At 36.9% G+C, this 27,638-nt stretch overlaps 1 protein-coding gene across 1 annotated transcript in view; it reads left to right on the top strand.

Moving 5' to 3' along the window:
* The first annotated feature begins 8,265 nt into the window (after positions 1 to 8,265).
* LOC100544866 (serpin A3-4-like) overlaps positions 8,266 to 27,638 on the top strand; it is an 81,426-nt gene continuing 62,053 nt past the window's right edge. The window contains exon 1 of the mRNA XM_031553783.1: positions 8,266 to 8,273. Coding sequence (XP_031409643.1) covers positions 8,266 to 8,273 — 8 coding nt within the window. The remainder of the gene's footprint in view (positions 8,274 to 27,638) is intronic.

The following is a 27,638-nucleotide window of genomic DNA, read 5'->3' as shown; positions in this document are numbered from 1 at the left end:
GTATACCATCATGTGTTTTTGTTTTATTTTATTCATTTTTTATTTTCCTCTACTGAAAGTCCTTCCACTGCAGCATACATTGTGAAGACTGGAATTTATACTTGTAAATAACTGAAGTATTCTGACCCATTTTAGAAACTCTAAGGCTTTCTGATATCTCACGATTATGCACCTGTGATGTTCAAATGACAGTCATTTGTCAGGCAGCTCAGAAAAACTGAAGAGAATGGGATGTTGCTTACTATAAAATGGAAAACATCCAAAATCTGCCCTTGTTATTAAAGATCCAAAAAGCAAAGAAAGAAAAAATGGAAGATTGTACTGAAACTAATTATGCATGACTATTTTAGATTGTACTTGCAAGGGCTAAAGTTGTTCCTTACTTATTTCAGCAAGTTTGAACTCATACCTAGTACATATAAAATAGGACACAGAAACAACAATTAAATGTTCAGGGAGCTTTTTAGGACAAGAAGGGCAGTGTTTCAGGATAAAGCCTTCATGAGAAATTTTAGGCAGAGATTTTTCAAGGAAAGGGGAAAAAAAAGACAGTATTTATAGCACAAACTGAGAGTCTGTAGTACAGTTCAGTATATGGAATGTAAGTACGAAAATAGTAGAGGAGACATCATCCGTAATTCTGCTATTGTTTGAAATTTGTGGAGGCCTGTGATCTCAGCTAGGCTACATATGTTTTCATCGGGAATATGGAAGTCTTTCTATACAGTACATACAGATACCAAGTACTAAGTATTATACCTCCATTGGGTTATCTTCTGGGTATTTTCCTCCATTCACTACAGATAGAATCATAATTTAAGTCAAAAAATAAAAATGTTCAGATGGGCCTGTAATATCAAATCAAGTTGATTATTGAGAATAAAATATTGCAAAACCTGACTTGACCTCACCAGCACTGGGCTTGTAAATTGGAATTTACTTTCCCCTCTAAAATCTTATTTTAAAATCCATCCTGAAGGAGGAATAAAATGACTTTGGAACTCATCGTAGAGGCATCTGAACATATGAGAGATGCCTGGGAAGGAATACTGTAGGTTGTCCCTCTGCCACATTCTGCAGTTCTAGGGGAAAGGACACTGAGGATCTGTAGAACAAAAGACTGAAAAAATAAGGGGGAATTGAGGCATATATATCTGTGGTCTTTGTCACAATGAGAGCTTACAGTAGTTTGTTTTATTAACTGTTTCCAATGATCTGTTAAAGAGAGGGATGGGAACTAAAGGGTTAATCAGTTGAGTAGAGGCAGGAGGTTGGAGAGTAACCTCAATGATCTGTGCTACTTTGTCAGTGCAGGCAACGGTTAATGAATCTGACATCTTCTTAATTTGTATCTATGAGTTATATTTGGATTGGTTATGCATTGCATCTGTATATTTGTGTTTTCAAGTAGAATAGCTTTTATTTCAGTATTGTAAGTATCCCCTTGAGGAGTCTTACAGTACACAATTATCAGATGATCTTGTAGTCACTAACAACAAGTTAAATGTGATTGTTATGCATTGTAATTTCATTAACATGATGGAACCTTTTCTGGCTTGTCACTTACTCCCTATCAAAATAAATTGCAAGGCTGTAATGCTCCACTGTGGTGAGGTGGATAACAACTTCACGGCAGGTGTTGAACTGAGCTGAAAATTACTGCAGCCCTGGAGCAACCATTTGGAACACTGGGTTTTAATCTATTAGTATGTGAAATATTGAGGAGGCTTTGCCCCAAAATCAGCAAGGCACTTTGTCCAAGTAGGAGGATTCTTGGTAGAGGGACGGGTCAATACTGACCAATATCTGCCCCATCCTTTCCCTCCTCCCAAATCAGCGTCTAAGCGTAAAGCCCCTTTGGACTGATTGTATGGTAATTCTAAGAAAAGGAAGGTGGGCTCTTGCAAGGCTGGCTGCACATGACCTTTCAGCTGACAGCTCTCTGGAACAGGTGGGTTCTTGATACAAGGTCTGAGTTCCAATAATTGGGATTTGGCCAAATTTCACAGCTTGGTGACCCTGCTCATGCCATTACTGTGTCCTTTGCACTGCTAGCAGAAAATCATCTCCATTCACTTTGGGGACTTCCCCAAGCCAGAGAAGTCCCTACAAAAGTAACTAAACTGAACAAGCTTCACAATAACATACATGAGCTAATGTTATAACTAATGATTGAAATAAATAAAATACTGTTTTTTTCTCCATAAGAGTACGGACATTTTCTTGTTTAACATCATTTTTACTTCTGAGATTATAAGCTATAAAAATTGTAGATAAGATTTATAAACATTTGTTCATAAATATGCACCCATATGAAGTTAAGAGGCAAAAATTACTAGTACTTATAATTTTTATTTGAGTTTATGAAGTGACTTAAATTTCCAAACTGCAATACAGTGAGGAAACTTATTTTTGAAATACTGCTGCTCTTTAGGAGGTAAATAGTCTTCGGAACTCTTCATGTTCCCACTGTGTGGTGCTCTTATAGTATGCTTTTTCTTGTAAGGTCTTGTATGCATGTGTAGAATCAGTGGAAAGAATAACATATTCTGTGAATTTATGTTCTTTTGGTGGCCAAAAAGTTGGTTTCAATTTGAAAAATAATAATCTTACACATCTATAGAAGACATTTTATAGAAGAACTTGATCTGAATGCATCTTATACATATTGAATGTTTATCTTCTGTTACTAGTAGTTCTAAACTTGAGCAATTGAAAAGTGGTGGGGAAAGAGGTGAGGCAGAAGTGCACGTGAAAAAATATCTTAGAGATTTCAAGGCAGATATTATGTTCTGGTGGAAGATGGATGATCCATATAATCTTTTTGTCAAGAGAGGAAATCTGGAAAAAACAAAGAGCGCTAAAAGCTTTCATTACGAGTTCTGCTTAAGTGCAGTTGGATATTAGGGCTGAATCACATTTCAGATCGTTTCCAATTTGCAGGCTTTGAATTTTTGTACCTTTGCTGTAATGTCACTGATTTGCAGACTGTCTATACTTTTTGCTGCCTGCAGAGCTTTGCAGTGCTGGATATTCAGTTTTTGCAGCTGTACCTGTTTACACTGAGTCATCTTAGGAAGCTTTGTTTTGTGTGTGAATCTGAAAAGAGAAGAGAGGAACAAATAAAAAGTAATTAGTGGTTTAGTACGCATACATTTGGTAAGATTAGCTACTGCCTGAGCTCTTCTCATACCCAGATAGCTGAAAGTGAAAGAACAGAATTAATGATGACTGACTTTACCTCCTTTGGAAATAGAGATGTATATATATTCCAATGATTGTTCTTCTGCTAATTTATATTCATGTCTCCCTATAGTTTCACTTTACCGTTGCATGTACAAATATTGCAAATCCAGCACTGGTTGCAGATAAATAAAAGCTCTTTTCATGGGACATTCTGGTTACATCTCCAATAGCTCCTCCTATAAAGAAACTAGAAGGACATTGGTTGTGGTTACAGAACTTAACTCATGTTCTGAGAAATTCTTCCAAACTATGGAATGATTCAAATCCACATTTTTCTTTTCTCAGACAGTAGAGCTCCAGAAATGGGTATGATTTGGCCTAAGGAGCATGTTTTGTGCAGTGCTTTGCTCATTAAATTTCTTCTGTCCAAAACCACTTCAGTGAGTTTCAGTTTACTCATGCAAGATATTTTATTCCTGTGGTGGAGAAATTCACCCACTTCTGACGTGGAGCAGATTTAAGAAAGCCAACTGCTTACATGTGTTTGTATAGATACACATGCTGGTGTAGTGATCCCTTTGTAAACATCTGTACCTATGAAACTCATGGGGTTTGGAAGCTTTACTGAGGAAGTGGGGGAGAATCTTTAATAGAACTCTAAGCTGCAAGACAAATGGTGCCTTAGACTTTTTTGACATGTTAAGGAAAATTACAGCCTTTGCCTAATATTTTACATGAGAAAAGAAATACAGCAATATAAATATATATATTTTGGAGCAAGTATAGCCCACTTTTTCAAGTTCTGCCTAAATTTTTAAATCCATATAACTTGGAGTTATCTTCTTAGTTGATGATTAGTTACCAGTGTAAGAGCTGGTGTTTAGAAGTGCTGAACATCTGTGTAGATCAGTGCATTAAAACCCTCAAGTTACTTCAAATTATAACACCATTCTGAGCCTGTTGATGGCAATTTGAGTCAGGTTCTGCTCCAGTTTCAACGCAGTCAGCGGGTGTTGATGGGATACCCAAACATTCAGATACTTTTTGTGGTTAAGGTACTACTGTTATAACTAATATATTCAACTGATGCACAGTTTGTATACTCAGAACTTGTAATAATAAGATGTTTTGAGAGCCATCCAAGAGAATAAATGTTATTTGGAAAGGGTGTTAAAACTGAAGTAATGTCACAACTGCTGTGTACATCAACTCACAGAAGACCTAACAGGAATCCTCTGCAGGACTGTTGTTGCATTTGGCAATTCTTAGAGATCTATAAATTATATCCTGGACTGCCAGCTTTATGTAGCTTCTGAGATGTTATGAGAGCACAATGGAAGGGATACCTGGTGTGCATAGCATTTCTATATTTTCTGTGCGACTACAAACCTGGGAGAGAAGAGGACAATGTCACACAAGAGTCAGAATTGAAAACAATAAAATACAAACTTGCTTTTTTCTGTTCATGTTGTTACTCTTCAGAGTGATTTACATGTACAAATAAAAACGCTTTCCTCCTGTAGATTACAGATGTAGGATGTGAAGTACCTGATGTATTTCATACGCAGCTTTTTTGCCTTTGTATAATGTTCTTGGAGATACTGGAGGAGCCCGTATTAATACTCACTCATCTGTAATTTTGGGGTTCTTTGGTGTTTTTGTCTGTGATAAGAACCTGAAACAAGGGATTCTACTGTTAAAATAATGTACAACAAACTGCTAGAATTGGAGGGAAATTGAAACAATGGAAATTATTTTTCAATCTACATGCATTTGTAGAAGCTGTGCTAGAACATCAATCCTGCAGATGTTATTCTAAATAGCAAAAATTTGTCTTGTTTTCTGAGGGGTAACCACTAGGTTTTCTTTGTGTGGGATGGAGGTTAGTATAAGCGCAAAATGAGTGCCGTGACTTGGAATGCATTACAGTTTTGAGGGATAGGTCCGGTATGCTCATTTTTGGTTTTGGCATTTAATGCCTTCCTCCCATTCGAATATGTGGGAGGAATCAAATGTCAAGATCTTCACTATATATGATATATAATTTCTCTCTTCTATTTCAGTGGGAGGAACATCAGACTCCAAAGTGATTATGTGCGTACTGGTAAAGAATACATCACTGCATATTTTAATGTCAGCTGTAGAAACAGCCGATAGAGTGAAATATTATTGTCACCTTTCCTCTTTCTGAATTTCTGGCTGTGTTTTCCCAAGTACTCCTGCAGCAATGCAGAGCTTTAGTTCTGTGTTCCAGCATTTGGTCCTGGCCAAAACAAAACTCAAGATACAAATGTGCCTCGGGACTTCAGTATCCCAGTCCAGATCTAGGTTCAAAGAGTGAAGCTGAAGCTTAGCATTTGTGAGTAGAACCTTATGTACTCTAAATAGCTTTTCAGTCATCTTGAAAATTCTTTGATATATGCTTTGATAATGTGCCTATTTTACAGCTGGAAAAATGGAGACCTGGAGAAGCTAAAAGTGTACTTGCATTTCACAATGAGTCAGCGGCAAATTTATGAGAGCTTGGGATTTCCATAGGTCTGTGATTCTTAGGAACAACTGAGGTTGTAACCATTTTGTGTAAATTATATTCTCAAATAAGATGTCAGTTTGATTGTTGGTGTAATTTACAGATTGAATCCCTAAGTCACAGGGAATAAAGCAGAGAGTGTGTGTGGGAGAAACTGACTTGGATATGAGAAAAATATTCTACATCCCAGCAATGCAGACTGCAGACAGCTGGAAGGTCACTTGTTGAGGTTCTGGCTCACTCCTGCATAGAGCTTGAGGGAGAACTGCTAAAGCTTTGTTTAGCAAATGATGCTAGAGAGCCTGGGGGCTGTGCGGTGATTTGGAATGCATCTGTTAGCATTGCTCCTGATGTTGGAGAGTTCATAGAATAGCTGAACAAGAGGGGAAAATGGCAGTCCTCTTCTTGTGTGCTCTGGGCGTTGTGTTATGCACCTTACAGGCTTAGCTCTCTTCCACGCTAAGCTGCTCTGTGGTTGCTGTTTGTATGACTGGTTTAGGCACAAGCTTTGTTCCTGGCCCAATGAGTCAAGGCCTGTCCAATGCACCCACAGTGTGTGGTAGGTGACTCAAACCACACAGAACATGAGCAGAAATTTCTGTCTGTCAGTAACATGAAATCTGGACAGGACAGAAATCTGTTCTGTGCCTCCTTGTGTGTTGTTTGCAATGGTGATTCTAAAAATGTTTTGCGGATGGGGCCTGATCCAAAGCCTACTAGAAAGGAATGGAAGTCCTGCACCAGCTTTAGCGGCGCTTGGATTGATCCTTATGTGTCTCTTCTTACTCCTAGCACAGTCTCTGGGAGCTGTGCCAGAACTTAATTGGGAATCATTTGACTTCACTGGGTTCAGGACAGGATCCAAGATGAGCAGACACAAGGGAATGAACAGTCATCTTGACCATTTCTAATTCTATTTTAAGGCTTCACAGCAATTCAAAATGGTATAAAGAAACATAAATAATTGCATATCCTAGGAACAATGATGAGAATTCTAAGGACAGGAAGTTTTGTTAAATATTATCAACATTCTATAATAGTTAATTTGATTAAATAGGGCTCCCTGAATACTTTTTCTCTGAAAGTGATTTACAAAGTGTTTTAATATGAAGAGTTTCCAAAGGCTCTTGGATGCCAAAGAAGAGCTATTAATCTTTATACTAGCATTTTGAAAAACAGCTTGCATTCCTTGATTAGCTGATATTTGTTTTCATTCCTCCTTTCTATAGAGGATTATCGCTTTTGACCTTATTAATATACTGTATTTCATTTACCTATAGGAGATGAATGTTTATAAGCGAGTTAATCTGGGTTTTCACTGGTGTGAAATAGAGAGTGAAGCCCACAAAGAATATTGAAAAACCTCAGAAGTGAATTTTAATAACCTTTATCTTATGGAACACATTACTGATCTAGCTAACACACCATATATACGACCATCTTTGACAAGGCACAGCGGGGCAGAACATACCCAGTTGCAGCCTGTACTGGATGTCTCACTGACTTCAGCAGGATGGGCTGTGTGAGTTATGGGATTTCTGCCTGCTGCCCTTGCTAGCAAGGAATACTTACTAGTTCAAAGAGAGTAAGGCAAATGGGATTGGCCTGGTGGACAGCAGATAGGGTTTATGTGCTGTGCAGTTACACTTCTTTCATGATTTTAAGTAACTGTAGAGCATATTTTTAAATACTGTCTAAATAGAAAGACAATAAATACTTTATACTTCATTTATTTCTGACTATTGGAATTCCTGGTGCATCATAGCAGTGGTTTGTTGTTGTTTGTTTTATTTTCCTTTTTTTACTACAGTTTGACAGTGTATCCGTTATTGATACTTTCCGTTTCTGTCTGTCTATGCAATAAGAACTCAGAAAGCTAACATAACTGCAAACTAATGACTCTTTCAGATGCTTGGGACTGAGAATGGTGCTTGAAGTTGTAAGCAATAAAAGTACTGTGCACTGTTAAGCAGAGGAAAAAGAAATGACATATGGATTAATAAAGAAAGGCCATATTTGATAAGATCATAGCAGGAAATGTCAGAACATGTCACAGAAATTAATAGAAGAGTTCAGCCTTCCAGCACATGCACTTGCTCTGAAATAAATGAAGTACAAGTCCTGATTGCTACAGGTAGGACAGTTGGCTTGTTGTTTTGACATTTTCAGTATTATTAATTTGGCACTATATTGCCAGGTGAGAACACCTAAATTGCACATTGCTGTGGATTGCCTCATAGTATTTCTGCTAGAAGAAAATAAAGAAAGAAACTACTAAAAGCTAGACCTTAAGAATCTGCTGGCGACTATAATTCTGACATCATGTGAAAGAAGACATTACAGACCTTGTATTACAGACATTACTGCTTTTATTAAGCTTTATGTGTTACTAATAATTTGGATCCTAGAAATCCCAAGCATGATGGAGGCCCTGGTATAACAGTTATGTCTTTGCTTGCAGAAAAGCACCTGACCTGTAGCAGTACCTTCCTGAGATCATCAAAGCTGCAGCTGGAAGCAGCCAGCACCTCTGCTAGCAAGCCTGCAGCATGACCAGGTGAGTGGAAGAGACAGCACAGTGCCAGCCACACACTTGAGTATATAAGGGAATCCTACCAGGTATTCTGCACTTTTTAGAATGTTTTTAGATTATGCTTTCTGTTTTTCCTTGTGATTTCTGCTGTGTGCATCTACTTCCCAATTTTACCTTTGGTTGGTGTATTTCTTTTCCTCAGACAGTGATTTTTCCATTGCCATGCCTTCCTTCTGAAATACTGGTTGCTACTAATCTGTTCTGTCATAGCTTCTGGCTTCTTGTCATCTCAGTTCTTGTTCTCTTCTGACCTTATGTTTCATATACCTAAGCCACAATCTGTTTCTGTCTTTCTTAACCATCCTGCCTTCCCCTTTTCATCCTCAAATATTAGATTTATTAAATCTGCATATTAATATACACTTGCTCATAAAACAAGAAGATAAATGACTATGACAATATGGTACCTTGAAATAAAGAATACATGTGCTTTTCCCACCACTGTAGGGAAATTTAGGTGGTTTACATTAGCACATGATCTTATACTTAGTTAAAACAAGTGCTTTACCTAACTCATTGATCCTAGCCCCAATCTCTGTTCCCTGGAGAATTTGAGTTTGGCTTAAAAAATACATAATAAAGGGCTAACCTGTTCCTCTTGGCCAATAGAGCACTGCCTTAGTCTCAAACTCATCTACTTAACAGGCTTTTTAAAGTGCAAAAATGCAAGTTGGGTCGTGCCGGCTAACGGTGCATTTTACTGTGGTAAGCTCTGAGATGTTTTTAACAAAGCTTGAGATTGGTTATTTTTATAAAGCATTACCAAGCAGACATCTTGGTAATGTTGGGCAAATCCCCACATCTCCAGACTTAAACTGGAATGTTCTGTACCTAGCAACCTTGAATTGTCTGAAAGGCAGAAATGCTGCACATGACAACTGGTCTAGCAGACTCTTGAAAACTTTTGGGATGCTGCCACGTATCCCACAGCCTTTTGGCTGACCCAATGTTGGCCATGCATGGTGGAGATAACCACCTTTTGTGGCCATTATATTCCCAAAGAGGTATTTTGGGTAGACCAGATACGGCTACTTGACTTCAGAAACCTTCCAGACTCAATGTGAAGACTCAATCCCTTTCCTGTCTTTCTCCAAAGAGTAACAGCAATATTTAGCCATACTTACAACGTGGTTGGCCAGGCTGAGGCTGAATACAACTGTGTGACAAGCCATCTCTCACCGCTGTGTTACTAATTGGTGTTTGTGATCCATGGCAATTACTCCTACTGGGTGCCCGGAGCTGTTGTATGTAGATTTCTCTCACACTTAGATCTACTCAAGGATGACAAAAAGACTGATATTATATGGGTTTCCATTCACGGTAGGAATTTACTACTATGTTCCATCTATCACTTAATTAACATTCATTTGCTCTAATAAAACTCATAATGCAATGATTTTTTTGGGGGGGTGAGGAATTTCATCTGGCTTTAAATCCATAGAGAAGAGGAAAAATCTATGCCTTTACAGGAAATAATATTGTGATTTTTGTTTTCCTAAAATTATTAGTGTTTAACATTGAGTATGTCAGACCTGGTGTATTGTAGTGAAAGCTGCACTGGGACTTAAAAGTTATTTACTAGGTGATTTTTAGATTTACTTTCTTTTTAGTTGATTGTAACATTTTACAATTTTGAGGCTTGATCAGGAATACTGCATCACATTTTTTTTCTGGCTATGTTTCAATAATTTCTGTGTAAGAAAGAGCCAAAAAGACCTGCAAAACCAACTGTTACTTTCATCAAAGCCATTACATAGGTCTAGATGTGGTTTCCAACTAATAATTCTAATAATTTATTGTTGTAGTGGAAATGTTAAGTCATGGCTTGAACCAGTGGTTGAGCACCTGGTGGGAAGACAGGGCCAACCCAGGAGAGCTCAGTGAATGTAATGCACCTGAGTGACCAGAAGGGATGGAGCCAGGATCCACCCCTTCCCAGACTTCATTTAAGGGTTGGCAGTGGAAACAAGGGGATCCTGTTTACAGATCCTTGTGTATCTGAGGCCTTCTAAAGGTAAGCAGATTCTTCCCCCCCCCACCCCCACTGTGTCTACAGCTGCTGTATTTGTGCATATTCTCACTTGCTGTAGCCTAGAACTACATTACTACACTATCATTGCAGAGCTTTCTATTGCATTACAGCATTACAATTGTTAATTTTAATTGCCAGATGAAAATCTTGATAGAAGAAGGTATATGTGGTCAGTCAACCAAAATAAGCTTAATATTAATAGGCCATTTTAGTAAGGTGTTAAAAAGTAGTAATATTTCATGGTGATGATTAATTTATCATTTTCCTAAACTGAATGAGAGTAGGATATGGCTAATGTGATGTCACTGTTTAAATAGCCTCTTTTAATGACTAGTTTATATACAGATGTTCCATGATACAAGATGGTGGGTCCTGTCTTTTAACCCTTAGCAAGCTGCACCCTCTAGTAAGAATCTGTTTTTCAAGTGGAAGATTCAGAGTACCTTCAGATCCTGTTTATTTTGCTGAGATCTCTAGGCCTTCAGCACTATAACAACAGTATAAATTTACTTTTTCCTTTCCTTATTGTGAGGTGCTACAACTATATGGTGAATGCCTTCCAAGTCTTAACAGGAGTAAAATATAAACAGAAGAGTTTATTAACTACTTGAAGGCACAGTGTAGATTAAAAAATAAAAATCAATACTAAGTGGAATAGAGGTTGTATCTTCAGTTTGCCACCTCTAAGTCCTGGTTTCATTGCAGTCATCTGCTGTGGGTTGCTGTAATATCTCTTCAGGAGATATTAGAAGAATATCACTGAAGAGAGAGAGGTTGCTGAGCATTTGAGTTAGAAATACAGGTCTTTAAGGGTTGCATGCTGGAATTTCCTAATAATTGGATAAAGTGTATTTTAGTTTCTCTTGGTGTATTTTCTTGTTTTATGTGGAGAATCCAGCCATTAACACCATCAAAAAGAGGAGGAAGAAATGCTTTATTTAAGTTAGTATTGAGTAGTATGTAGTCTGTAAGGATTGTTCTCCTATAGTACACCTCTACCTTGACCCTGTACTGGATGGAACTAAACTCAGTTGAGTACTGCATGTCAGCCTATGGGCAAGGGTTTTTCTTGTGTTGAGCTGGTGAGAGGCAAGAAGTTGAAGGCACTACTTATGCATTTATATGTTCATATATTTACGCAGCAGAAGAAAACAGAGTAATATGTAAGAACTACTTTGGCTTTTCAAATAACAACGTTCATGTAGAGAGAAGGCGGGGAGGGGGAGTGAGGCTTCTCTTTGGTTCCAATCTATAACTTTGAGAAACAAACCAAGAAGTAGAAATATAGTTAGGCAGATATTTCAGGTTGTTGAATGTCTGTGATGTACTGAATAATAGCAGAAGTGATTTTTTGTGAGCTGGTTTTAGTTTTCCTAAGTATTTTCTTGCATCAATTCAATCACCTGTTCTTTGTAGTCAATAGAGTTATTCTTTTCTACACACTCTCCCTTGACAGTTCTTATCAAACTGTTTCAAACTTTTTTTTTTGCCTTGACAGTTGTATTCTATACTTCTCTTATTCCTCCTTTCAAATGAGCAGTAATCATTAGAGCTGATCAAAAAGTCAGAATATATTTCTTATTACAAACTAAAAAGGTAAGTAACTGTAACACAAAAAAAAAACTTAATAACTTTCTCCGAGTCTGTTGTCTTTAGACTTTAGACATCTAGGTAAATAGATAGAAGGTGAGTCTGTAAGACATTAAGATATTACTGAGGAAGACAGTAATGAGGATGTTTTATGAAATCTGAATTCCACACCTTGAACAAGATGTTTAAGCTGATTCGACATACTGATTGAATTTCAGTTCCAAATTTTTAATTGCGAATCCCTCTTTGAATAAGATCATCTATCAGTTAAGAAAGTCACGAGATCCCTAGGATAATAAAAACTCAGTATTTTGTGTATCTTGAATGCTTTAAAAGGAAAGTTAAAACTTGTGAGTTCCATGTTCTGTGAGATAGAAAGAATTCAGTGGTGAATATGTTTATAAAGGTTTAAAAAGTCTTTCCATTCAACCATCTTGCCTCATTAGAATGCCTAATCTAGACAGAAGTGGTTGAATTTTAGACTATAATATTTTCTCATTTTCTCTCATGGCAGAAATTCAAACTGAACTTTTCACTGAGAAATGGCCATGTGTGGATTTCCTTTCTAAAGTTTTGGTTGTATAATTATAAATGCAGAACTCAAAAATTCTACTTGGCTACTACAATGTGAATAAAATGGTTGCACCAGCAGACCTCTCTCTCTCTTCTTTTTTTTTTTTTAAAAAAAAAACTAAAATGCTAGCAGTTTCCAAATACTGCACACAGGAAAGCTTTGAGAAGGTTAGCCTGAAGATACTTCTGGGGTGCGGAAAGTGTGATTACGTGCTTTTAGGATAAAAGATGTGTCACTGCAGAACAGAACCAGCTACAGTGACCAGGAATGCTTTTAGCCTTATCTGAGATTTACTCCATTGTCAAAGCTGTTCATGAGTATTCTGTAAGAATGCTCATTCTTACAGACAGTAAACAGTGGAGGTTACTGCTGACAGATGCTTGGTCCTGCTACTGTTACACATAAATCTAAGGACATCTCTTGAGCCATACATACCTAATATGTGAAGCACTAACAAGATCTTCTCAGTTCAGGTTGTCTGCAACCACTATATGCTCTCATTTTTCAAGTAAGATCTTTTTTTCTCAAGCCACATTTAAAATGCAATGATTCAATACATTCAGATTTTTTTTTTTTAGCTTAGTGGGCAGAGATTTAGCTGAGCTTTCTTACAGATGCTAATGCAAGTCAGGTGGCTAATACCCTGTACAGCTCACTGAAGATTCGCCTCAAGATGCCTTGTAAATTGCTTTTCATTGAAAGTGTTCAAAATTCACTTTTCTGTATGTGGTTATTGCTACAGCAGCCTTAGTATAGATATTAAGGTTGTCACTGAAGAGAAACTGTCAAGCTAAACAGGGCTTTTAAAGAAAATCTCATGCAATAAAATTTTAAACATGAGTTGATCTCTTGAACTGCAGCTTTTCTTCACTGGATGTCACAACTGGTGTGCATTATGATTGGCTATGCACCTAGACTGTTTTGTCCTTCCAGTTTGGCACAACTCAATTTTATTTGTGTTTGCAGCAATATATACTAGTATACTAGGATCAGCTTCTTTTTCCCTTCTTTAAAAGAAATTTTCATGCAGAGGTGACCTCCCAGATTATAATGCTTAGTTAAAAAGAACTGTTTTTGATCTTTTTGGTATGTTAAGCCATATAACGCTTTCTTGTTTTCCTTTCTCCAACTGTAAGTTCCTGCTGATGTTCCCTACTGTACTGCCGTTACTGTTTCTGAATGCTGTACTGTGTTAAATTTATCCCTACACTTTTAGGGGGCTAAGCTGATGGTTACTAGATGTAAAAGAACTGTTAATGTAGTCTCAGTGGATTAGAGATCAGGTGCCACCACGTGAACAACCAAGTTGACAATGCACCTCACTACTGTCTGTACTGCACGTCTCTAACAGAAATTGCTGATGACAGTAACAGCTTTGATTATTCACCTGCATCTTGTGATAGTCAAAATCTGGTACTGGTGACAAAATTACCCTTTCAAGAACAAAACAGAGTCTGGCTTATGTGCTTCTTCTCAGTAAGCATTAGAACAGACATTTCTGTGGTTTCTTTGTAAATTGTGGAAATTTCTGGGTTTGGAAAGAAGATCCTTCTTTTTGAGCACTCTGAGCCCTTTTGTGGGTCTGGTGAAAACCACAAAGTTACTAATGATATGATGCAAATGGGTTTTCAACTCCTTAGTGAATCCCTTTAATATTTGTACTTCCATACAAGTATGGTTTTTGTGTGTTTTTTTTTTTTTATGAGGTGAGGAGTGGCAACATTGTTGACTGTTCAAAACAGGGATGTTGTTTATGTTGATTGTGAAGACTATTGTGTTGGCTGTAGTCTACAGTTATATCTATACTTAAAATAAAGACAGCCATTATGCTGTTCTATATTATTCTATCCACTAACTCAGACTTAACAGATCCACTTCTGAGTTTTGAGGAGAGGACCATAATTTGTGTTGAATTTTAAGATGTAAAATTCTAAAAAAAAGAAAGGAGGGGGGAAATCGTGAAGATTGTTCTATCATTCACACTTTTAAAAACGTACCTGGAATCTGAACATTACTTTACTTTTGTCTTGGTGCTTTCCAGTTTCATTGGCTGTGTTCATCCTCATACACATTCAGCAAAGGAAGGCCTAGTAGCTTCAGCCATGGGGCTAGAAGTTGATTAGAGTTAATGAAATGATGCAAGCTCTCTACCTGGTTTATTCAGTTCAATCACACTCCAGCTTGGAGAGGTGTTAGAGCTGCTTGTTCAAATGCCTCAAGGTTTTGCTTGCAAGTAGAATCTCTCTAGATGTCTGTTAAACAAATCTCAGTGGTAAACTGTGACCAAATGAATGATAACTTAGTTTCTGAATACTCTCATGGACTTAAGAGTACAAATCTCTGAGTGCACGAATTCTATACCACCACAGCTTGATTCTTCTTTGTGTATTTCAAACCTCAGTATGGACAATCTTACTGTTGAACTTTGCTGTCTGCCATACAAATTTAAGGGTTCATTGAACTCAGGAGTAGTATGCTGAGAAATACTTATATGCTTCTTTTTACTTTCAGAGAATATTTCTACTTGCCTGTCCAACTAAAATCGTACTTTATTTTACTTAGCTTTATGAGAAGTTAGGATTTCAGGAGACTAATTCTGAAGAGAATTGAAGAGAGCAGTGAGATTTTATTTTTTATTAAAAAAATCTAATCATTTTTTTCTTTACTTGGATGAAGAAGTAATAAATTTTGCATATATTTCTTGCAAAATAGAGGTGATTGTTTTGAACCACAATAGGAAATTCAGAAGAATGGAGCAGATTACCAGCTGTATCATTGAACTCTTTCATATTTTTCTTGGACTAATTCTGGGTCTGTCTCATTTTTGTAGAGAAAGCATGAGTTTTGTTTTGGAAAACCAAACTTTATATAGTACAAGCTGACATTCACATTTTATCAAGGGCATTTCTCTCATGGTTGAAGCTTGTTAAAACCCACCATTGAAGTCTGGATTTATTAGATTGATGCTGGAATGGAAAGTGATAATAGATCTTGACCGTGATATAACCATAGATCACTGATCTAAAAAAAAAAAACCAAAACCAAAACAAACAAACAAAAAAACCACCAAAAAACAAAAAACAAAAAACCAACCAACAAACAAACAAAAAAACCCACCTAGATTTGGACTACAGTAAGCCCAGTGTGAGCCTCTCTATATATACATACAATATTAATGAGATCTTTTTTGCTTACTGAGGGACTTAAATTGGTAACATATACTTGGCTACTATCAGAGTTAAGCGCTGTGGTTAGAAGTAAAATAAAGTTTCTAATTCTTTTCAGCTATACAGAAGGTAACTTGCATACATATGTTATTTTATTCAGTGTAGTTTTTTTCAGTAGTTATAGAACTAATTTTATTGCTGGAAGCTCTCTCTTGAATAGATGTTTCAATGAACAGATAAGAGCATCAGATGAGGTAGTCCTGTTTACAGTTTGGATGGCTGTTGAATGAAGGTAGGAATGATCTTCCAGAAAGGAATAGTTTGTTTTCATCCTTCTATGACTTGAATACTGCTGTCCTTTTTGTTAGATATGATGAGTACTAAGAGCCCTTATCTCTGGAAGAATTTTAATGTCAGAATCTGTGAAAATCAGGACTTCAAGCCTCCTAAATTATACCTTTATATATATGTTTGTGTACAGCCTCTTGCACAATATGGTTTCCATAACTATTAATATACAATAATACAAAAATATTCAGGAAAGCAGAAGGTGCCATGCACTTCCTCACTGCTCAGGAGATCATGTTTGAATAGCTTAAAATATAATCCTATGACTATAATTAGTGTTGTGAACTTTTCTTTCCCAAAATATCATCCAAAGTCTTGCTTGTTCACCAACACTTGAATGCTGTAGTGGTTTTCCATTAAGGATGTCTGGAGGAGAAAAACCAAAAGTTTGTGTCTGTAAAGTCCTGTCCCATGCATATGCTGCTGGTAAGTATTTAGCTCATTTGTAATAATACATAGGAAGATGCTGCTGAGCTGTAATTACTTGGAGAACTAGGGTTTAGAGTTTCCTGACTACTGTGGGATTTAGTTCGCAACCGTAATGTGGCATTAATATGTTTCTTTGCACTGAATGTTGAGCATGCTGGCAACTGCTCGCTCTCTATACTGGTAGAAATAGTCAACTATATATAATTAGTAACATTCAGTCTGCTCTCCAAAATACTAGAGCTTGCCTGGGTCTCAGGTTGTCAAGGTTTATTGCAAGCAGCTCAAGACCAGAGAGTTCAATTAGAAAATTAACTTATATGTTATTTCACCATATTAGAGAGTTGATTTCCTTCCAATTTGAAACAGATGATACATTGTTATAAAGGGTTGGGGTTGCACTTAATATTCTCCTATAAAAGAGGTAAAGACATACAAGACTTTTCCGCTACATTGGGTTAGGGCTTTAAAAATAATATGCTTTTTACAAGCCTAACTGCAGTTTTTATTCATCTAAGTCACGTGTGTTTGCTGGAAACCATGTACTTTCAGTGCTTCTCAAAGCATAAAATGTGCAATAAAAATTTTTAAAAGTATTTATGCTATGTTTAACTTTGCAGGGGGAAAAAATCTAGTAAGTTTAATCTAATGTCATTAAATGTAGTGGTTTTCAGTAATTTGTAATCCAGAAACTTTTGGTATTGGAGGCTAAATGGTAACAGAAAATTCAAGCAAGAAGGAACACACAAAAGTTACTAAGATTACATTTTGTGGAGCTAAATATTGACTATTAAAATGTTTGTGTTTTCAAAGTGGTGTGAGTGTTGGCTCACCAAGTACCAGTACAAACTATACCTATAACTTTCTAAATGTTTAAATAATAAATTAAATAGACCTCCTACCTAGGTGGCCTTGCTGTCATAGATGGCACCAAGAAGGAATGGCCTAAGGGAAAAGAACGTGGGCAAGAACAACATCAGGTGGGACTTCAATATGAGCTGCTTAGGATGTTATACCATCCAGAAATCTTTTATTCCAGAAAACAGCTAAGGCAGTTGAGCAGTCCTAATTAGTTCCTAGGTTGCAGCTTGTTTGCCTGTATGGCTCTCCGTTTTTCAGAAGTAAATCAGCATTTTTACTGCTGGTTCATGTGAGCAGGCACCTCTGTATGGCCTTTCGGTCCTTTTTTTTTTTTTTTTTTTTTCCTCCAGCTTTTACTGCTCTTGTACAATGTGGCACTTTGGCCTGTATAGAAAATTCTAGGATTTTTTTCTTTATATAAATACACAAGTTGTTGAAGGTTTACTGTCAGGAACAATGACGCTCGTAAAGACTGAAGTGTATGCTTTGAGGATGTTATAAGGTAGATAAATCCGTTCTTCTAGACCTTCACGCATATAAAGCCAGTTCTCATAAAGTAGATAGGTCAATGACCTGTTTGAGTGTGTGTGCCAGTAGCATAACCTTTTGGGGATAGAATAAAGATATGTTTAAGATAGGAGGCAGATGAATAGGCTCCTGAGCCTTTGTGGAACCTCTCCAGAGAAGTTTCTTTGAGTCTTTCAGAGTTTTCTTCATTATTTCCCAGGATGCACCTGGCAATAGAGTACCCCATGATACAGAGTGTGCAATGCTTGGTGGCATATTATAAAAATAGTTTCATATCTAAATCTTTATCTCCCATAAGAGCAATAGCTGTCTGCAAACTTTATTTCATTTAGAGAGTTCAGATTACTAGCACTTACCAGCACTTCTTACCAGTTCTATCCAAAAACAATCCTGTTTTTTATAAGCTAATAAATGGATTGAGCAATTTTAATGAGAACCTGAAAAGTCAAAATAACTGGAAAAGGAGATTAGGAAAAACTATCAATCTCTTGAATGCATGATGTTGCCAAATCCAATGAAGAAAATATACCTTGATGCTCAGAATCCACCTTTTGAACAAGTAGCCACAATCCAATGGAATTCTCAGTAATCATTGGGAAAGAACTATTCAAAGTTATTTTGATGCTTTCTGCTTTTGATATGTGCTAGAAGCAGGCATTTCTTAATACCAGGCTCGAAGCATGCACTCTTATTACTATAAGTGCTTACACATGCACATCAAAATAAAGAAAAATATATTAGTTACTCCAGCTTTGCATCCAGGAGGGAGAAATTAATTTTTTTTAATATTGAAATCTCAGAATTTAAAGGAAATGTATTTTCTTCTAATTTTAATATTTAACAGTACAGTATGTACTTCTCTTGAAAGTACTCATACAGCCTCAATTTTTATTTCTTTGGTGAGGTTCATCTTTTCCAGTAAGAAAGCAGTAATGTCTAGTAATAAAATGATATAATGTAAAGCACTGGGAAAACTGCTATTTCTAGTCCATAGTTTCCTGTTTTCCACTTCTTAGAAGTTGCTGCAGATGAAACAGAGTAATGATAAAGACGACTCTCTTCAGGCAAGAGGGGAGTAGAGACAATTACAAGTGCAGTCTCTGCCTTCAGTATACGAAACATCAAAGAATCATAGCATTGCACAGGTTGTAAAAGACCTTCAAGATCATTAAGTCCAACAGCAACCAAATCATACTAACCTAATTCTAACCACCCACCACTAAATCATGTCTCTGAGCACAACATCCAAGTGGTTTTCAAACATGTTCAGGGCTGGTGACTCATCCACCTCCATGGAGAGTCTACTCCAGTGCTTAACAATCCTTTCTGTAAAGAAGTTTTCCCTGATATCCAACATAAACCTCCCCTGGAGCAACTTCAGGCCATTTCCCCTTGTCCTGTCACTAGCAAGGAGACCAGCTCTGCTCTCACTGCAATCACCTTTCAGGTATTTGAAGAGTAATAAGGTGTCATCAAGTTGTTCTTCCAGAAAACATAGGATTTCCTTGTTTTATGAGTAGGTACTCTAGCTTCCTCTGAAAACTTGCAATCTCAGCATGACTTTCCTGTTATGAGAAAACCTGTGGTTTTTGCTAGGGTCTAGCAGCTGAGTAACATCTACCAATAAGTGCAGATATTTGAAGAGTCCTTGTGAAACTTCAAGTAGGTATATGGTTCCATCCATCCTTCATTTCCTTATTTCTAAGGCCCAAGCATGTAGGTAATCAGCCTGAGGCCAGCAGATGCTAAACTTGGAGGAAAAAAGGGGTTGTCAGAAGATACTGGGTCATCTCACTGACTGGATAGAAATGTCTCCAGAGACTCCAGTGGCTCTTATGGATAGCAGGTAGTTTTCATTTGGAGGGAGGCATTGCGGTTGGTTCAATCTAAGAAGCCTTAAATTTTAGCCAAAATGAAGGTATACAAACTTTGCAGGAAAGACTTTTCTGTACTTTGTATTATCAGCCTGGATGAAGTGCAAATATTTGGTTTGCAGTTTTGTACCCTGGTCTATTCTACATCATCAATCTGCAGAAAAGTCAGTGCCTTGACCAGACACTGAACTTTGTTATTCTGTCATGTAACTGGAGAAGCAGCTCCTAAAAACTTATACTGATGTCACACGCACTTGAAATCAGAACTTATACCAGAACAGCTCAATTTTTTTTGTTCCCTTGGTATAATTTGGAGTAGATCACTGAGGAGATGACATGATTTGTGTTATGAAGTGTACAGTATGTTTATTGCCACGTTGCATTCTCATTCATTTGAAATAGTATGGCTCCCACTAACATCTAGGACATTTGCAATGTTATTCCCTGGATTTTAACAGAGCAAAGTGATAGTGGTAAGTTTAACTTTTTTTAAAACTTTCTTTGTCTCTATTTATGAGAGAGGAGTAAATTTTTTAATTTTATTTATTTTTGGAGATTTTTTTTAAATAGGTAGGAATGCCTTTTTCCCCAAGATGGAGTTTGATGCTGCAGAGAGTAAATATTACATCGTTTATGTGAGAGTTGCAGAGAGTGCTAGGAAAAGACAGCGATTTCTATTAAAATAAATAGATATAATTTTGTTTTATTCCTTTCTATCATTTTAAGAATCTAGAAATGGGAATCCATTTTCTAGTGAATGTTTCAGCCATAGAACTATCCTCGTGCCAAGTGAATTACAGATGTGTTTTTAGTAAGTGTGGGAGTTAGCTGGTTAAGTGTGAGCTACTGAAAAGAAAAGCTTTCATACAGATTTGCTGCATTTTCTTTGTAGGATGACAAGTAAAGTGAATATTTCTTCAGAGCATACTTCCTAGTATTTCATGAACCAAATGTTGAACAGATGTACTTAAAGTGTGGAAAAAATAAAATGAAAGGCACATTTAGGATTTATAGGGTTGAAAATAAAAAAAAAACAATGGAAATTAGAACTTTGATGAACAGAAACTATGCTGTTAATGCAGGTTATTTTACTGTAACTTAAAAATAATAATAAAAAAATTGGCTTCCAGGTCCCTGAGTTGTAATCTGAAATTGTATAAATTATAGTTAGAAAATGATGCAACATTTGTTCTCAAAAAGGTAATTTAGCTGTAAAATGTTTTTATATTCATTTTAAATTAACAGTGACTATTGCCATTCCATAAAAATGTACTTCTTCCCAGATACACTGAAATCCAATGAAACCTGAGAGCTGAGAATGTAGAGTTTTTTCTATTTCAAAATTGTGCAATCAAAATGAAAGATGACATGAAAGAAACAAAGATTCTCAACTTATGAACAATCCCTCGTTACTGTGCTGCTGCAAGAAGCAAGCACAAGGACTAAACTGTGCTGCTGAAGTGTAGTCAGTTTGCACAAGTGTGGGAGCATTGGCTCTAACAGTGTGCCATTTATTTCAGTAAGACAGGCGCATATTTCTAAAATGAGCTGTGGCCTTTATTCAGAAAAAACACCTCTGTTCTGGAAAACAGTCTCTTTAGACAATTACAGTTACAACAACTCTCCTGCAGAAAGCATTTGAGCCTGGGACTTTGGGAATTAAACACATGCTTAAGTACTTTTCCTTAATAGGGATACATTTAGAGCTCTGAATTGAAGCTTGCATGGACTAGTGAACAAGGGAATTTTTAAATGGTTGTCAGCCGTGTGCATTAAGAAATCCACAGCCGACACAATGTCCTGTATATGGAAGGAGGTTCTGAAATGAAATTCTTTATTAAAACAAATGCACAATCTGACAGTGTACACTATGATGCAATGAAATGTGAACATCTTCTGTCATTTTTACCATTGTAACAGGAAGTCATTTATTTCCCCAAATAAAAGAATAGTTGATCCATCTAAAAGACACAGTGTTGCCAAAAGAGATTTTGATTGAAAATTGAGGGAGAGACATAGGTCATCTTTGGAAGAACAGAATTCTTGCTGTTTCTCCTCTCTTCATTTATATATTTATTTCTAAAATACCAATATGATTGTTGATGTTTTCCTATTCATTTTGAAAAATCTGTTTCACAGAAGACTTGGGTCAATTCTTAAAGCACAATATTTAACATACTATACCTACACACTAAACTGATCATTCAATATTCAGGGTAGCTGATGAAAGGAATATTAATACTATAGAAACTATATGCATTTGAAGATATTCAGATAGCAGTGGTACCCATAGTTAGCCTATATAGCTGGGTTGTTCCTTTCATTGACATAGTCCCTTTTCAGTTATGTATTGCTGTCCCATGCCGTTCCTGTTCTTGTGCAGTGAGTGAGATCATTCTATTTCTGATGCTTTTGCAGTAGTTATTTTAGTCAGTTCTTGCTAAGATTTAGAATTTTTCTTGAAGTAAGGTTTGAAATTCTCGTTATGTATACTATGGTGTGTGTGTGTATGTATATATCAAATATACAATATATTATGGTTATATGTACTATGTTTATTTATAAAACAACTGCACTGAGTAATTGATACTAATTTAAAACAGTTATAATTGCAAAGAACTAGACATGAGGCATGAGAAATATTTTACATTGAAATTTTTTATGTAAGAGAGATGTTGCCCAGCCAGTGTTGCACTCACTGGCAAAACATTTCTGTATCTACAATTCTTCCCCTATAAAATGGGATAAGAATGCTGTAGACTGTTTCAGGTTCAGTAATAAATACACAAGGTCTGCAGATAGGACGTGTTGTGTATTTTGATAACTGTAAGTAAAACTGAGTCCATGGACCAGAATCATGTCTCTTTTCTATGTTTTCTGTCAGTAGGGTTTTTATTGTTGCTTTTCTTGTTTACCATATCTAGGTAAATTATTTTGAACAAGAATCATTGCTTTGTGAAAGAAATATGTAGTGCTTGGAATAGAGATTATGACAGTCTGGTATGGGAAGTTCTGGTATGTATCACTCTTGCTGCTTTCCCACAGGAAGAACTGTAAGTCCTATTTAAAGTGCCACTATGACACCATCATGTATCACCTGATCCTAGTGGAAATGGGGAAGTGAAATGGATTGCAGGATTTAGAATTTTTTTCCCCAGTGAGAAGAACAATCATGACAGTAAATAGTAAATCATATGTTGATGAACAGAATTATCTACTCTCACTCTCATCACTATGTATGCTAATGAAATGTATGCTAAAATCTTTACTTCTGCCTGCAGGGTAAAACTCATTAAAAGTATCTAATTTTCCTTCTCTACTGTTCTGATGATTGGCATTAGTAATTTGTCTGCTGGGTGAATTTCACCACTACTCTTTTATTGTCTTTGTGTATATGAAGTCTATTTTAGTATTATGGGAATGGATGTGTTGGATCAGAAAAGAATAGGGATAAGGTCTGCTAGACAGTTCAGAGAGGTGAAATCAGATCTTAAATTTCAGTTTAATTCTTCCTTTTACGTGTGCTGATAAATTAATCTGAATACTTCTTCCATGTGTACTTCCTCACAGTTTGTATCAGAATACTCAACGAGTGTATTCCTAGTCTAGATAAATTAAATGAGATGCACACCTAGGATGTAAAGCTTGAAATTCAGAAAGTGGTAGACAATCAAGATTTGATCTGATGACAGGCATTCTTCTATAACAGAATGTGGTATTAAAATAGTAAAACCAGTAAATATTGAGACTCTAGATTTCTTGCAGTCTGGACAAACAAAACCTTGCAGGCTTATGCATTTATCCAGAATAAAAGTACAATTTTCTAAGCAGAGAATATGAGGTATCACCTACACCCCTTAAAGCTGGTTTGGCCAAGAATAATAAAGTACAACTGCTGGAACAAAAACCTCCCATTAGTGACTATTTTCAGTCTTTTATTCTCCATTGGCACTCTTGGAATGTCTTCCATTCTCACTTTAGCTGCCTCAAGAGCCTTACAACTCCAGCAGAAATGTTTCTTATGGAGCAGGGAGTAAGAGTTAAGTGTTTCTCCCACTTTTGAGAAAAGGTCCTGTAAATGAAGCTGCATCTCCAGGATTTGTGATGCCTCCTAGGATTATAGGAATTTGAATAATACTGTACTCAGTACTACTTTGAAGAGGCTAGATTTTTAAAACTCTCAAAATCTACTGCTGCACAAAGTTTTTGTTGAAAGAAGTAATAACTGCAGTAGTGTAATAGAAAGCTGGAAATAGAATTGAAAAGAAGATAGCATTTTGAGTGTCCAAGCCTGGCTTACTATCTCTCACTGGGACTTTTTTATATGGCAGCAGACTTCTGCATTTCCTGTGTCCTGGTGAACACACCTATGTCGGTCACATGATGACGGGAACACACAACTATCAAGAACGTGAGGAATGGCCATGGTGCTAAGATGTTGCAGATTCTCCTTCAGTAACGCTCATAGGACCACAGGATAATTGGGGTTGGAAGAGACCCCTGGGGGGTTATCTAGCTAAGATTCAGTATTAAAAAACATTCAGGCATTGACTTGAAACACAGAAGTGCAAATTCACGATCCATTTAAAGTGTGATTTGAAGATGAGAGGTGTGTTGTATAGGAAGTAAGTCTGCTATAAAGAGTAGTCTGAGCTGACTGAGCAAGACCCCTTCCAGCTTGAGGCTTGGTGACCTTTCTCCTGGCATGTGACTTTTGGCACTAAAAGCACTCCGCTGAATGTGGTATCAGATTGCCAAGCTGTTCTGCAGTGTGCTATGTTGTTCTAGGCCTGGAAAGTTAAGAGGTGGATTTGTTAGTGGTGGGATCAGTAGTTGTACAAGTTTAGAGGACAGAGAACAAGGTCTTAGATGATAGCACTGATAAAATAACAATTTAGGCCATTTAATATTATCTTAGTACAGTGGATGGAATTGCTTCCTGATACTAAACACAATATTTTGATGGGCTATCTGACTATTTAACGTGCACAGAAATGTGATTTTGCCATGATTAGCAAAAGAAAAAATAACATTTGAGAAAGCCATCTAATCCTGCTTCCTCCTTTTAACTCTGGAGAACCAGGGAAACGGTAGCATTTGAGATGGTGATTTCCTCTTTGGTCTAATTATTATGAGTTGGAATGATTAACAAACAGAAAACAAGCACTTAATGGACATATAAAAGTTGTTAAGTAGACACAAAAAACACTTATGCTCTGTATTTGCTCTGCTGTTAGTGGTGCAATTTCAGAGACGCTACCTCAGCGTTACTATTTAACCTGAGTTTTAGAGATTCAAACAAGAGCAGACAGGTTTCATTAACATAGGAGGTCCCTGAAGAAATAAATATTTATTAAACTTTCAGTGATGTAAAAAAATGTGTCCTTTTTTTTTTTTTAAACCTTACACTTCAAGTGTTGGTGTACTGCCTGCCAAATACATAGCTGGTGAGCTATTTAGAAGCTTCCTGTTCCACATGCTAATTAACAGTCTATGAATTTTAACTTAAATCAGGGTCACATAGCTGAAATGTATTTCAGAAAAGGCCTGCATTTGTCATTCAAAGGCATTGCCAAGGTTTTAAGGCCCTGCTATAAAGTGGATTTCACAGCTTGAAAAACTAGTTCTCCAATAACAACTGGGTCAAAAGTGGGAGGAACCCTTATGCACTGAGTCACATGAGGTGCATTAGAGTTACTTACATTTGAAATCAGAGTTAATCCAAAACCAGAACATTTAATATAAACTTATTTGAATCCTTGTGGGCACTGTGGCCTTGGATTCATATCCTTACATCGGATTGTGTTTCTCTGGCTTTAATTTGAAATGAGATTCATTAGTCAGGTAGCAGTAATCTTGGACAGAAATGCTTCTTTTTCACCACCAGATCTAGCCAGATTTTAGGGGAATCTGAGTTTAAGATGACCGTAACATCTCCTACCTCCATTTCGTACAGAATGGAGAAAGTCATTTGTCATACATGTGGTACTTCTTTCTACCACTGGCACAGCTGCATCTTGTAAAAAACCGAACAATTTTCTGATATGCAGATTCATTGATTTCAAATGCCTCTTTTCATACTCTATATTTTTCCTTTCATGTGCCCAGTTATATATATTATAGTTCACTTATACACGTTTCAGATTTTTTGCATCTTAACTATTAAAAAAGTATATTGCTTCATAACATACCATTGATTTGGAAGATAAGTTTCAAACATTGTTAATACACATTGCTTTGTCTATTTATCACTTCCCTATTGTTTAGCTGCAGACTTGATTACCTTTAGTCCTTGCTATAGAAGGGAAACAAGTAAGTTTATTCTGGCAAGTTGCAGACTCACCTATTTAGGAAAAAAGAAGTGAGTCATATCTACATGATCTAGCAGCCCAGATACATATTTAGCTGTATGTGACTATCTGGCGAGCTAAATGACCCAAAATCAAAATGGAAGCAGAATGAATAATGACAAATCTCGATATTTGAAGTTAAGTTTGGGCTAGTTGTTGTCAGACCGAAGAAAGATGTGGAGAAAGTGAATCTGAGATACAGTTGAAAGTGTTGAGATTCAAGGATTTTCTTGCTACCTTAGGTGGGATGAGTGGGAATAAGAGGAAGAGTGAAGATGCCAAGGGAGGTGTGATAGTACTTGCTGCTGAGAGCTGTCAGACACTATTCCAGTTACTCTTGCCACATTGCAATTACATTTTGTTAATAATAATAGTATATTATAATAGGCCTTAAAATATATTTTTAATAAAGTGTTAAGACTATGGCTTTCTATCTCTCACAGCAGGCTGTTGCATATGGCAATTATTTACGTCTTCTATGGGTAGAGTAATTCTTAACAAGAATGACCCTTGGATGCATGGAGTGGAGATTATTAGTAATGTAACTTCAGTTCACTGTTTGGTACCTAGGATCACATGTGGATGAAGAAGTTAAGTTCTGGTATTTATAGTTTTTTTTTTTTTTTTAAAAAAGGGGTGGGGGGTAGGATTCAAAGAAAATCTACAAGCATGATCAGAAGTATTGGAAAATATGCTTTTTGTTTTGAAAACAAGTACAGTTCATATTTCCTGGACATGGACTGGTCTTCCTCCTCTATGCCAATGCTCAAATGGCAATAGAGCAAAAATCTACTAAATATTCAATAAAAAGAGTCTTTTTCCTTAGTAGCTTCTTCTCAGCCTTCAAGCATTATTCTGTGTATTGGAAAATTTCCTCTGGTGAAGGCTGAGCTGCTAGACTTGAGATGCCGATATTGATCGGATCAGCTTACAAGCAGCCTGGAGCAGATGTTGTCTGCAAGAGGTGCATAAACTCTCTGATGTGGAGAGATGTGATTGGGGGATGGTGCACCTCCTCTGTGAAGGCAGGCTGAGGGAACTGGGCTTGTTCAGCCTGGAGAAACAGAAGGTTGTGAGGAGACTTTGTTGCAGCCTTCCAGTGTTTAAAAGGGGGTTACAAACAGGAAGGGAATCAACTTTTTGCAAGGGTAGAAAGTGATAGGGCAAGGCGGAGTGGTCTTAAGCTCAAGGGGGAATGGTTTAGATTGGATGTCAGAGGGAAGTTCTTCACAGAGGGAGTGGTGAGATGCTGGATTAGGCTGCCCAGAGAGGCTATGGAAGCTTCATCTCTGGAGGAGTTCAAGACCAGGATGGTTGGGGCCCTGGGCAACCTGGTCTAGTACCAGATCTGGAGGTTTGTGACCCTGCCTGTGGCAGAGGGTTGGAACTCGATGATCTCTGGGGTCTCTCTCAAGCCATTCTGTGATGATTCTATGTGCCCAACATTGACCTCAGAGCTTTGTATCTGGACAAAATGCTGCCACATAATTTTGTGAGGAGATGGGCTGTTAAAGTATTAGCCAGGAAAGAAGGGGAAACTCCTCCCCCTTTTTAAATTGCTGCTTCATCTATTTCCAAT

This window comes from Meleagris gallopavo, chromosome 5 (assembly GCF_000146605.3).
Source record: "Meleagris gallopavo isolate NT-WF06-2002-E0010 breed Aviagen turkey brand Nicholas breeding stock chromosome 5, Turkey_5.1, whole genome shotgun sequence".
In the NCBI taxonomy this organism is placed as follows: domain Eukaryota; kingdom Metazoa; phylum Chordata; class Aves; order Galliformes; family Phasianidae; genus Meleagris; species Meleagris gallopavo.
This window is presented reverse-complemented; position numbering and strand designations above follow the sequence as displayed.